The sequence below is a fragment of the Aspergillus aculeatinus genome (genome assembly GCF_003184765.1).
Source record: "Aspergillus aculeatinus CBS 121060 unplaced genomic scaffold BO66scaffold_43, whole genome shotgun sequence".
NCBI lineage: Eukaryota > Fungi > Ascomycota > Eurotiomycetes > Eurotiales > Aspergillaceae > Aspergillus > Aspergillus aculeatinus.
In genome coordinates, this window is record NW_020291512.1 from 60,960 (window position 1) to 73,655 (window position 12,696).

At 51.2% G+C, this 12,696-nt stretch overlaps 6 protein-coding genes and 1 non-coding gene across 7 annotated transcripts; 4 read left to right on the plus strand and 3 right to left on the minus strand.

Annotated features, from left to right (window-relative positions):
* Positions 1-752: 752 nt before the first annotated feature.
* BO66DRAFT_413656 (uncharacterized protein) lies at positions 753-2,150 on the minus strand (the record flags this gene model as incomplete). The annotated part of the gene is made up of 4 exons (XM_025649425.1): positions 753-1,010; positions 1,088-1,153; positions 1,187-2,088; positions 2,132-2,150. 4 exons carry the CDS (start codon positions 2,148-2,150, stop codon positions 753-755), a joined length of 1,245 nt encoding a protein of 414 aa, XP_025501085.1.
* A 1,994-nt stretch (positions 2,151-4,144) lies between these two features.
* On the plus strand, positions 4,145-4,664 carry BO66DRAFT_458057 (uncharacterized protein; the record flags this gene model as incomplete). Its single annotated transcript, XM_025652194.1, has 1 exon — positions 4,145-4,664. A coding segment is annotated over one exon (492 nt), but the record flags the coding sequence as incomplete, so codon positions are not given.
* A 1,004-nt stretch (positions 4,665-5,668) lies between these two features.
* On the plus strand, positions 5,669-7,165 carry BO66DRAFT_283387 (uncharacterized protein; the record flags this gene model as incomplete). The annotated part of the gene is made up of 3 exons (XM_025643092.1): positions 5,669-6,257; positions 6,317-6,345; positions 6,572-7,165. Coding segments are annotated over 3 exons (1,212 nt in total), but the record flags the coding sequence as incomplete, so codon positions are not given.
* Positions 7,166-7,988: 823 nt separating this feature from the next.
* Positions 7,989-8,807, plus strand: BO66DRAFT_158171 (uncharacterized protein). Its single transcript, XM_025642198.1, has one exon. It carries the CDS (start codon positions 8,039-8,041, stop codon positions 8,639-8,641), a length of 603 nt encoding a protein of 200 aa, XP_025501088.1. The 5' UTR covers positions 7,989-8,038; the 3' UTR covers positions 8,642-8,807.
* A 766-nt stretch (positions 8,808-9,573) lies between these two features.
* BO66DRAFT_473535 (BTB/POZ domain-containing protein) lies at positions 9,574-10,648 on the plus strand (the record flags this gene model as incomplete). The annotated part of the gene is made up of 4 exons (XM_025653056.1): positions 9,574-9,815; positions 9,871-9,976; positions 10,048-10,566; positions 10,638-10,648. The coding sequence occupies exons 1-4, from the start codon at positions 9,627-9,629 to the stop codon at positions 10,646-10,648; spliced, it is 825 nt and encodes a 274-aa protein (XP_025501089.1). The 5' UTR covers positions 9,574-9,626.
* Positions 10,649-11,265: 617 nt separating this feature from the next.
* BO66DRAFT_t243 lies at positions 11,266-11,337 on the minus strand. The gene has a single exon. It is a non-coding gene; the product is annotated as a tRNA-Ala (tRNA).
* Positions 11,338-11,890: 553 nt separating this feature from the next.
* Positions 11,891-12,655, minus strand: BO66DRAFT_403947 (uncharacterized protein; the record flags this gene model as incomplete). The annotated part of the gene is made up of 1 exon (XM_025648900.1): positions 11,891-12,655. The coding sequence occupies one exon, from the start codon at positions 12,653-12,655 to the stop codon at positions 11,891-11,893; it is 765 nt and encodes a 254-aa protein (XP_025501090.1).
* Positions 12,656-12,696: the final 41 nt, after the last annotated feature.

The following is a 12,696-nucleotide window of genomic DNA, read 5'->3' on the forward strand; positions in this document are numbered from 1 at the left end:
ATGTACCTGTGGGCCCCAGCTACCGCGCATTTGTGATGACCATCTGGCCTTATCTGCGTTTGATTGTTTCTCGTTGATTTTGTCTCGTCTGTCATTTCGCGGCATGTGGACCCACACAGTCTTTTGAGGCCAGGATAGGTAGTGAATCAAGTTTGCATAGCTCTTATTCTGGAGATGCCACTTCTAGCCTCGTCGGAAAATAGTGCAAGAGTCTGCTGTCGTAGGGTTTTGCTCTGCAGAATCGACAGCGTATGCGCTCACTGCCGTCGGGCGTTTATACCTGTGTACACTAATAATCACGCCGTTCGGACACGCATTAGATAAATGGGAGGGAGAGGATTACGCTCAACGCATACTCCAACTTCTACCGCAGGTACAGGAGATCGAAGCCCGGTTTCGACAAATTTTGACCAGCAGAAGTGGATTGGCCGTTCGGCTGCTGTCTTTAAAGAATTCAGAACTAGGACCATGTAGACCTGATTGGTCATAAGAGAGCCGATCAAGTGATCAAGCACGATCTATCAACGTCCGTGAATTCTATGCTTCAGAGATCAGGCAACGATAACACCCTCCCCTGCTTAGCGGTCTGCCTGAGATCTAGAGGCATTGCCCTGTCCAGTATTGTAGTTGTGGGCGACATGGGTGATCTGAATACCTTAGGCACTCCCGCTCTAGCACTTGTCCATTCTTTCTTCTCTAGGTTTTGGTCATAGAGCATCTTGCTACGACCCTCCATGCTTTGCGTGCTCTCACTAACGGCTCACTGCCTCCCTGTACAAGCGCTGAGTAGAGCCGAGAATTCTCGGCGCCTCTTCACGGAGCGCATCGTAGACAGCGGGACATATCACAGAATGCGTTTTTTCGATGGCTTTCGGCGCAGTCGCAAACCAGATCGGAACTGCAACCAATGCCCCAAGCCCTGTTAGAGCGCCCACGCCCACGCCCAGAGCGAGACAAGCACCGATGGCACCCCACCCCACTGCTGGGCATTGTTGTGACAAGTGCGGCACCTGCAGCTATTGTATCCCAGTGTCCAGGATCGAGGAAGAAGCCCCGGGGGTGCAGCGGGGAGGTTCATCTGGACGACCATTTTGCCATGATAGAGTTCGTCCTCGATTCGAAGTGGATACAGGTCAGCTGGGAAATGCAACGGCTCACGGATGCATAGTTTGTATCAAGATGGGACCAGCACGTGGAAAACAATGTCTTTGCCATAGTTCAACTCTGCCGTCAATCGTCGTCGGTATTTTTGCATGTCCTGGCAAAGCACATCGAGGTTCTTTCTCTTCATGCAATACTCGGTTGGAAGGGGGCTCTCGCTCGCCAGCCGGTCGAATGCGGGGTGCCAGATTGTGCTCCGGTGGAAGACGAAAATTCGATGATAACGCCGGTCAGCAGGCGCAATGTCTCCGAGCTTAGATTGAACGAGATCGTATACATGTCTGCCGTAGCCATCTGGCCCGCTGCTACCCGATGCCGTTAGACAATTACCGTTGCCGAGGTCGGTGGAAACATAGTTCAGTTCTTTGATCACCTGAGCCACTTGTGTGGATTGGACTATTTGGGGTCCATGGATTCTAACATGGTTGACAATTGAATTGCAAATGCCGTGGGTGGCTTGGGAGTTCTCAATGCGGCTCACTGCGATGTTGTTGCTGCTGCTGCTGCTGCTGCTGCTGTCTATTCCTAAGCTCCGACCTGGGAGGCTAGCACCGGCCACCAGTGTCTCTGGGAGAGAAGCGTTTGAAGTACCGACAGCTATGGTTGTCGATGTGATTCTTGTCATTATTTCCACGGTCATGCGGCTAGCAATAGCATCAAGGTCTTTGTCTGGTGTGTACCCCATGGACTCGGAAGACCGAATGAGGTATCGATATAAGCCCCGGCAACCGCGCGCAGAGAGGGATAGAGCTTTCATAGCTACCACGAACGGCCAGGTACCAGGACCAAGGGCGAGAATGGTCAAAGCCTCGTCAACTTCGCGTGCAACTGGCCCCACTATAGGTCCCACGATTTTCGCCACCTCTCTAGGGTGTTTAACCAGCACATCATGGACGAACTGGGCATATGCTTCGTGGGGAAGGTGGTCTGGATAAAGATGTTTGACAAGGCTGCCAGTCCGAGATTGTACCTGAAACCATGCCGGCCATGTTGTTGGTGGTCTTCAGCTTGAGGCTTCTATACCTTGCAATTCGACTCCAAATTTATCTGGAGAAATTTGGAGGTGAGAGCTCGTCAGCGACTATGGCCAGTTCAGGTAGGTTAGTACGTTGTATAGAGTCACCTTGTAACGCTCTCTTTGCGTCAGCTCGTGGGGATCACTGTCTGCATGCAGACAGGGCGTTCTACTCGCGATGGAACACGTAGCTCTGAGACGACGTTCAGCAGTGGAATGACCGGAATCCACGGTGCTATGAAGCCCTATTAACGCGGGGCATTAGCGCCGATTGGGTCAGGATATCGTGTGATTGGGTCTGAAGTCACATGTAGTACTAAGTACCTGGTTCCTCGTTGCAAGCGCTGGATTTTAGAGCTAGCTAGCTCTGACCGGGCCAGGAATTATCACCTGCGTCGGCTCTTATTGGGTCAGGATTTCTACTGTCGTAAGAATTCCGGAATAGTGTTAATGCTTATGTTGTATAATCAAATTTCTGAAAGTTAGAGGCAGGCCTGACAAGAAAGAATGAAATAAGGACATTATTACATTAAGAGATACATCAAGTCTTATTTAAGCCAAATCTAATAACTTTTAATATTTGAAAAAAAAAAAAAAAGCACAACGGTGTAGCTGGATTCATGTCGGATCTTTGAGCCGGCGGGGGCTCCAACTTTGTTTGAATCTAGTTACTAGCTGCGGCAAAGCCTCTAACTTACACATGACATCTGAAGTTCTGACCCACCCGGTGTTGCATGCCTCCCTGGGCCAACGCAGGGTAGCCCAGATGGGAGTCCGTGCCAAAGCTTAGCAGAAGGCTTGGAACAGGAGCCGGAGGAAATCGTGCGGTAGTGAGACATCAGGTGGGAGGGGCTGGTTGCGTGTTAGGCATAGTGAAGAGGTGAGCCATGAAGAGATAAAGGCAGAGAGAGAACAGCCGGAAGTGTTTATTATTTTTCCAAAAGAGTTAATTAAATGAATCAAATGAAAAGACCAAAAACATACAACAGAAGGGATTCGCTGGTGGTCACCCACCCAACTACTAACCTCCCGGCGTGTGGCTTAAGTACGGCTGAGCGGACGGGAAGCCCTGTTTTCCACACCCTGTGGTCGTATGTGCTAGATAGTTTGCAAGAGTTGATCAAGATACAATTTTGTACATGCGAAGCAACATCCTTAACAGAAACCCTCGCTAGCAAGTAGTGTTTTTGCACAAAGAATTTGGTAAAGTGCTCCTGGACCATATGCGAGTACGACAAGCTATCATAAGCCTGTGTTCTTATTCTCTCTACTGTCTTTCATTTTCTGGGTTCTGGTAGAATCAATTGTCTTTCCTCTTTCCTAGAGTTCAAAGAATAGCTAGACAACGGATGTATATTCCGCTAGTTATATCCCAGGGTAATAACTGTTACGTCGAATCTCGCTCGACGCCACACTTCCCCCCCCCGAAAAAACCAGAGGGATCTGCCGAACTTACCCAATCCCTTACATCTGCTCCCTCAAACAAAAGCGAGGTGTTGCTATCTCCTCATCTGTGAGAGTGATCTGAGCTCGGTATACTCTTAGGAGATACAGACAAGCTGAACACATGTGAATAAGTACTAGAGTCAGTGGCGGGGTAAGTATGAATTAGGGCTAGACTAGCAGAGGCGAAGATGAGAGTCTCAACCTCTCTTTCTGAAATACCACGGGTGACGGCTGACAATGAGCACGATGAGCTGAACCAAGATCCGGAGAAAACCCGACGTTTGTTGTCAATGTCAAGGATTCGATCGATATACTTAATTTTGCTTGTTGTTGGGTAGACAGTCTTGCGTATACTTGTGTATACTCTCTAGTGCTGTCGAGAGAGACTTGCTGATAAAACTGTTATCTCCTCTAATTTCCTCGGATGGAGCATCGCTTTAATTTCAACATCGCCACCGTTAAAATCCTCGGCCCTAACTTACCTACTGCCCTTCCCCCCGGATGGAATAGAGTACGAAGACCTCAGGGATCCTCATCGAAAACGCGGAAGAAAGCCTGAACATCCTCCTCGAACTCCGCCCATACTTCGCCATCAGACGTCATGGGATATACCCACCGACCTTGGTACACAAACTGCTGAGGCTCGTAGTCCAGCTCCGGGGACTCGGTGAACATCCGAAAGCTGTTTTGCGAGGAGATGAGGACCCCACCCATTCTTTTCCGGTGAAGATGCGGGTGCGCCTGTCGCTGATGCCACCATTGCCTCCGGAGCATTTCCATCGCGGGGAGCCAGTCGTCGGTGGTGTTTTTCCAGCACTTGAGGATTACGATCAAGACCCTTTGGTCGTTGCGCTGGAGGGGGTAGACTTCTATGTTGTCGCACGGGGTGGAGAAGTTGTATGGCAACGGGAAGCTTGCCATTTTAAAGGTGAAGGTGGTTTACCTGGGGACTTAAGGTGTCAGATAGAAGAAAGGCCTGGTGTGAGTCGACAGCTTCGTATTAGCCGTATTTAAAGTCCTGCGTTCCGAATATTGAAGTTTCTTTGTTCTGTGGTTCAAAGAACTTGTGCCTTCGAGGAAAGTAATATTACACAAAGCATCAGACAAGGGTCTTAGATAGGGGCTTTCGTATGAGTGCAGTACGATAGGTTGCAACTATTAGGGTGTCATAAAGCGGCTGACTTATCAGAATTGATTTTTTATTAGTGCCCTAAGCTTTTCTCTTATCGCGATTACCGATTGTCATTATATTTTGAGATAGGCCAAGGGAAAGGAGGATGCGAGGGAAAGGCCGAATTCGTCTGATTTGGATGAATGGACTTTTGTTTGAGTTAGACCTTTGTGCTTGACGCGATCCTGCTGTGGATCGAGACATCTGCGAGATCAAAGTTAATTAGACGCCAGGGGTTCAATATGCAGGCATGTTTCACGTGCAGCGCGTCCATTGAGGAATGATGGCGGTAGGATCGCACACCAACCGTCAGCATTCCTGCGCTTTGCCCCACGCTGAAACTCACAAACTGTTTCCGTTCCGACATGTGCTTGTTCCTCGGGACTGTAAACAAAGGATTTATCTCGCCCAGCATCCTTCTTGATTGGCGCCTTCCGCACGATGACAGAAACCTTTACAACCACGGACGCTGCCATATAACCTCAGAATGCATATATTCAGGATAGGCCTCATCGCATTTGGAACCGGACAAACGCGTCAATCCCTGCTCTACTCATTTTTAATTTGAGCTCTGTTTTATTTTCACTCGCTTTCCATCCTTCTACTTTCTAGTGCCTCGTAACCGGACCAAGTGCCGTCTTTCCTTTTGCCGTTTCCGACTCACCATACATTAACAATAGAACAAAGAGAGCAAGTTTTCCTCGACACAAAAGCGCCAAGGCCTTTTCCAAAATGCTTCTAGCTCTGATGCTGGCATTGGTGCCATTCGTTCAGGCCGCGAATCGTGCAGTATTTGCGCATTACATGGCAAGTATATCATTCTCCGCAGCCAGCAGTGAGTAAGCCCTAATTCACCTAATCAGGTCGGCACCACCACAAAGGACCATATCCAGCAAGATGTCGACGATGCGATCGCGATGGGTCTCGATGGCTTCGCCTTGAATGTTCAATGTCCGACCGATGCGTTCGCCAAGGACCTAATCCAAGAGATGGGACGCTACATCGAGATGCAGGAGCTCCAATTCGGGATCTTTATCAGTATGGATGTGTACGCCTCGGGAGGGGCATCGTGCGGCGGCGCAGGCGCTGCCGACTACGTTTCCCTGTGTCAAGAGGCGATGGCACTCGAGGCGTACTACCAGGTTGACGGCAAGTATGTGATCAGTACGTTTACCTCAGGTGGGGGCACGTGGGAGACGTGGAATCATTTCAAGGCCTCGTTGTCCGACCTGGGGTTCGAGGTGTATTGGATCCCGGACCTCGACGACACGGAGGGCTACTGGGACAGTCAAGCGGGCTGGTGGGATGCGTGGGGCAATCTCACCGATGGCCTCTTCAGTTGGGAATCTGCCTGGCCAAGTCTGGGGCAACAGGCTTCGAACCAGACTGGTGGGCTCGGAGGAATTGCCCGGGATCAAGTGGTCATTGACGCGGCCGCTAGACAGGGTGCATCTTACATGATACGTTTGTCTTCCTGTGTACCTTTCTGGTCCGAGCTTTTCACTGATGACGACTGTCAACAGCATTGAGTCTGATGCAGTATAAGAATTCAGTATGAGCAGCTTTCACAATGCTACCAATAAAAATTCGAGGCTGACAAGACTGAGCAGTATGGAACAAATATCTATCGCCAAGGTGGAGAGAACCTCATGCAACGCCTGAGCGACATCTTGAACATCCAGAGTGACACGTTGCAGTTCGTTGAATACATTACTTGGGTAAGAGTCATCTGTTCCGGATTTGGATGATAAAAGATAATGCAGAGCTGACCCAAATAGAACGATGGTCCCGAGGGACACTATCTTGGAAATCTGTGGCCGGAACAGAATGGCGATGCTGCGCTGAACAACTACGCCAACATGACGATCTGGCCTCATACAGGCCTGCAGCCGCTCATCCACTCGTTTGCGACCGCTTTCAGGGCGTTTCGGGGCCCATCGGAAATGAGACCTCAGAATGGGAATGAGGCAGCCGGCGCCATCTGGTACCAGACCCCGGCCTTCGATATACCGTGCCCTTTTGAGGACATCGGGGAGCCTACTACCACCTTCTGGAGCAAACCTGCAGGGTACGAGACATTTTCCAACACGACCCAGTGGGCGGTTGTTCTCAACGAGACGGTCGGAGGTTATAACCCCAGCGAACTGGCGCTCTTCATCACCACTGGTGATGGTGTTCGGGTGGTGGCCAGCAACTTGACTGCCGGCCTGAATTTCGCTCAGGGCCCGGATGTGCATGGCGGGAGTGATGTTACCATGGTGTTAGCTCCTATTTCCGGTGGCGACATCCTTTACCATGCCTCAGGAGGTAAATGCCCTGATTCATATTGTAGGGATGGATTCTACAACCTGAACTATCAGGTCTTGCCACTGGTACCGGGGCACACGACAACCGGTTGTACTTATGAGACCTCAGCTCTGCGATACATCCCTTGGAACAGCGCAAATGCAACGGTTGGTTGTCAGCAGTTGCTGTTGAATGCATCAGCCACGGACTCCTGGTATCTTAGTCAAGCTGGGCTGGCCTTGGAATTCGAGACGACTCGTCATTCTTCGTCAACTCGCCGTGCTCTGACAAGCACACTCCCGAGCCTCGATGCCCACTTTAACGCTTTCGATGGGGTCAATGTCACGAATTGTGCGAATCTTAGCGACAACAGCTCCTGCTCCATACCTGAAACCTGCCCCTTGGGTACTGACCATGTGCCATATTTCTTTGCTCAGCGCTCTTTCGCGATTTTCCAGCGGTGCCTGCGGGACATGGCTTCAGAGGTGTTTGGAGAAAATCTCATATCCGCTTTGGAAATTGACAATCTGGTCAACAGCATAACTCGGTATCTGACACTGCATAATGACGAGGCCGGTTTGGACAGGGCCATAGGTGCCGTAGCTGCGGGACTTACTGTCGTCAGAAGCGGGCTCGGTCCTATCGACAACTTCGCCAACTCCTTCGCAACACTGCTCGGCGGGATCTTCAGCACTATATCCGCTGTTGATACTCCCACCGACCCTACAAACAGCAGTGTCTTTCTGTCCGATCCTGGCAATGTGTTGAAAACTCGTTTCTTCGCCGGGGTCCAGGAATACAATAACAGCCTCTTCCAGCTCGCCCATGCAGTCTTCGCTACCGGCAATCTCTCCTCCTTCCCAGGCTATGCACTTGACACCTCCAATGATCGGTTCGGACCCTACTACACTACCCGGCTACCCAGAGTCTTTGCCGGGGGCCGCTTCGCCGACCCCAACATGGCCTGCAGTAATCTCGCCGACGAGCTCATCCTGCCTATCCAGCAGGTCCTGCTCGGTCTTCTACTCGCCAGCGCCAATGTGTACATCGTTCAGAATGGTCACCGAGTCGAGGAGTGCGCTTCAATGTGGGGCGGAGTGGTGCTGGACCTGGACTCTGACGACCCCGTGTGCTACACGCTTGAGATTCCCGGATCCGGGGCAAGCAACACGGACATCTCCATCCCGCTCAGCGGCAACGTCTCGGACCTGATATATAGCACTTATAAGATCAACCAAACTGCTCTGGTCAGGAGCTCCCTGCAGTGCCAGTCAACAAACAACCGCTATCATGCAGCTTACACCCCTCTCACCACAGTCATTCCGGGATCCGGATACTCGACCTCCTCCCTCCCGTCGTGTTTCTTCAACCTGCCCGTCCTATACACCAACTATGCTGCAAGTATGAATAGTTCAAGGGAGGGGATATCGGGCACTCCCTGCCAGGTGCGGGGCGGTACCCCAGCAGACGGGGTGGGTCACCATCTTCCCTCGAATCTGGCTGCCGTGTTCACCGGCGAGTTCTGTACCTGTACGTCCACGGCGCCAGAGTCATTATCTTGATTAGCAGTGACCCAATGCTGGCAACATAAGTGCGCATAGCCAGAGCGGAATCCGGCTCCGAGGAATGCAAGAACGCAGTGTGTCTTATGGTCTATCGGCAGCAACAACTCGCAAAGGGCCGTATTGGCCTGGGGTCAACTTTTATAATGATGGTCATGTTGCTGAGGGGAGAAGAACGGAAAGAGCGGGGAAGGGGCGGAGGGCGAGGCTTAGGGGCGAGAGAACTGCTACGCTCGCTTACCCCTTCAGCTACTTCGAGGCGACAAGCATTGAGCATTCTCTCACCGTCATCGCGATTGCTAGACGTAGGTCAAGACTCCGCTCTTGGCTTCTATGGTGTATTCCTCAATATTGTAGCTTTCTCGAACCTTGGAGGGCACTGAGCATTCCGACTCGGTGAATGGTCTGCGTTGGCACAGACTTTCGCTCTTTCGTCTTTTGTCCGGTTCATCTAATGGAAAGCTGACAACATCAGATTCTTGAATCGCCTTAATGTGCATCATGGTCCTTGTTAAATGGGACTTGGCGAACATTTCGAAAGCGTTCTCTTCAGATTGATCACCACAATGACCCAGTTGACAATGACTTGTACGTTGGATGGCGGAGTAGTTGTGGACAGGTGATCAGGATGTGAAAGAGATGACAACTAGGAAAAACATGAGAACATAAGGCCGGGAAGAGAGCTGTGAAGTGCCTGGAAGATAAACAGGAGGTCGACAAGATAGTAGGTAGCAGGAGATGAAGAAGTGGAAAGCCGACTGTCAGAGAACACGAGAGATGGGTGCCTGAGGTAGGACCACTCTGGCGTGACCAGAACTCAAGTGAATGACAGCGATCAAGCTCCTGTCTCCTGACAGGTTTCCCATATAAATTCCTCTGTTATCTCTTTACAAATCATCACCTTCTTTCACCTTTCACTCCCTGGTTTCCGACGCTCCCCTTACTTTCTCCTGATCTGATCAACTACAACTGGAGATCCGTCAAGATGGCCCTCAAACGTAAAGAGTCTATTGACCACATGGACACAGTCAACGACCTCGTCTACAAGAAAGCTAAGATGGGAGAGTACACCGACTTCGCCCTGGAGTGTGACGGTGTCGAAATCCCTGTCCATAAAGTGATTGTCTGTTCTCAGATAAAGGCATTCGCAGCTGCCTGCGCTGGAGGCTTCAAGGTCCGATTTAATCGCCCAATTAGACCGATCTACAATGAAAGCTAACTCTAACAAGGAGGGTTGTTCCGGCGTTTATCGAATGGACGAGTTCCCATTATCCTCGATCCGCCATATGGTACAGTTTCTCTACACCGGAGACTATGACCTTCCAAGCGACGCCGGTATGTTCTCACAAGGTTAACTGTGACTTCCTTGCTGAGAATCAGGCTAATTGCAAATGTTTGTGTGGCAGACAAGTCTCCTTCGGACCAGAACCTCGTTCCGCCTCCCTCTCATTCCTCCTCCTCCTCCTCCTCCTCCTCCTCTTCCTCCTCCTCCTCCGCTGCTATTACCACCGCTACCGTCACCGCCGATCTCTCGAAGAACCTTGTTGCACACATCCATATGGCCGAGATCGCGGATTACTACAGCGTGCCAAGACTCAAAGAACTCGTTCACAAGAAGGTTGACGAGACGCTGCAACTGCCGTGGTCCCCGGAGGGCTTCGCTGGCGCGGTGACGATGGCTTTCAAGATTGGCGATGATGGCGTACTGCGCGACAAGCTTGCAGCGACCGTCGCCGACCATCTCGACGATTTCCTACGGACTGACAGTCGCATGAATCTCTTCACGCACGATGCGTCCTTCCGAGTCCTGCGACTCCCGAACGAAAAACTAAAAGAGTCGGAGAGACGGACAAAGGAATGGCAGATACAAATCAAGAAGTCGCTTGAGCTACGAACACGCCTCGCACAGCAATTGCGAAGCGAGCGTGAGTTAAGCAAATGGGTATCATTTTGTCGTGACGCATTACCAATCTGGTTTTAATGTCGAAATCACCAGCACTTGCCTGAAGTGTCGGGCTGTTACAATCAAAAACTACGATCCTGGCGGTTTCAACATCACGTGTAATTGTAGTGTCGCATTAAATCAATGATCGATGGTCCCAGTATCCTCGGGTAGATTGACAGTCTACAAAATAAGGTTGCTATTCTATAATTGTGGACATGTTGCTTGATAACAGCTGGCGAGCCTACAAGGCTGTATTCGAATGGTAAAGGGGTTTCGGACATTCATAAAGTGCTGGTGTATTTTCTGCAAAGGATATCTGGATTATAAGTTAGTGGGCAGCCGAACACAAACAAATGAGTCAGCATTTCTGTTGCGTGCAATCTTGAAGATTATAATTTCCGATGTGGTTAAAGACGGATTTGTACATCAGTGAAGTGGAGGTTTCTCTTCACAGATTCATAAAGCGTTTTCCGTAGTGTTATTTTACGGATGAAGCTACTGGCGCATCCCTCAGCAACTGGTAAGTTATCTGGGCGTAAGAATCTCTGCGGCAGATCTGATCGCCCTTCTCTAGAATTAGTGGATCACTGCAGAGCGCGCAGACCCACCACCCGCCTCAGCATCTGACCACAGATCCTCTCCAGCTAACGGGGATAGCAACCAAAAAGACAAAAAAGGATGGAGCTGCGGGGAATCGAACCCCGGACCTCTCCCATGCTAAGGGAATATTATACCACTAAACCACAGCCCCAATGGATGTTGGAGGCCAGGAAGGTTGCTAAGTTGGTCTTCTGAGCGCGGCTAAAACCAAGAACGGATAAAACCAAGGAAGATGATGGAATTCATTTGAAGAGGCCGGGGGCAGAACTGAGCCACATTAGACAGAATGGTGTGCGAGTTGATCTTGTGATAGTGTTTTCTCATTGTTCTTGCAATTGATCTCTGCTCAAGTGACTGAAGTCGGCAAAATTTTTGAAATATGTATAATCATAGTGCGGTGTACTTTTCGGGACTCGAGAGGTGAATTGACTCAGTTAGCGAGATTTTATTTGGTGCTAAATATCCATTTTTTTGATGACTTTGTACTCTGTCTTTTCCTGCCTATTTTTCCAAGCTGCCTTTTTTTTGCTTGTTTGTTTGTTTTCCTGTCTGTTTCCGTCAGACTGTTACAACGAATAAGAAAGTATCGATAGACGTACTAATATCGTGGTCCACAGACATGCGCAGCCGCCGACAATGCAATCCATGATATGTCGGCAGACATACTACAGGACAGTATCTACACAGCCAGGAGCTCGACTCACCTATTTGTCCACCTGCATGGCCTCGTCCTCGATGCTATCGACCACGTCGAGGTCCATGAGCTCTACCTGCTCCGCCAGTGACGCAACGGAGCCACCAGCGGCCTCGCCTTCAGCCACCGCGGAGGACGGCTCGGGCTCGGTCTTGTCGCCCCGTCGCGGATCCCCAAAGTGAACGATCTTCTTGTGCTGGACCAGCAACTTGGCCGAGACGAAGGCCCGCCCCGGCTCGCAGAGATCACACTGGTAGTCCAGGATCTCCACGTGGGTCGAGGAATGGTGCCGGTAGAAGTCCTCAAAGGTATCGAAGGGACCCTGCCCGCAGATGCCGCCCGTGACGCGGTCCTTCCACTTGCAGAGGTACTGGCGCGTGGCCGCTCGAAATTTAAAGGTATACATGCCGTCGGTGAAGGGGAGGCCGCGCCGCGGGGAGCCGCCGGGGCCCGGGCGCCGCGCGGCCTCCTCGGCCTGCTGCTCCAGCATGGCGAGCGTCGCCCACGGGCGGCCGCAGTGCGGGCACCCGTACGCCAGCGGCTCGCCCCGGTTCGCCGCCCGCACCCGCAGCACGTCGATGCACGTGTGGTGGTACGTGTGCCGGCACGCCCAGCATTCACACAGCGCCCCTTGGTGCTCGCTGCGCCCCGTCTGGCACAGATCGCAGGTGCCGGCGTCGCCGCGCACTTCCTCCAGCAGCACTTGGTGCTTCTTCAGCTCTTCGTACTTGGCGTACGCGTGCTTGCGGAGGTCGGTGTGCCATGTGGGAGCCATCGTTGCTAGTGTTTGTCAGTGGTTGGTCGAGGTAAAGGTCA

What these genes read in the sequence shown, in the direction of transcription:
- BO66DRAFT_158171 (XM_025642198.1), top strand. Translation starts at nt 8,039, where the DNA reads ATGGCCTGCAGTAATCTCGCCGACGAGCTCATCCTGCCTATCCAGCAG.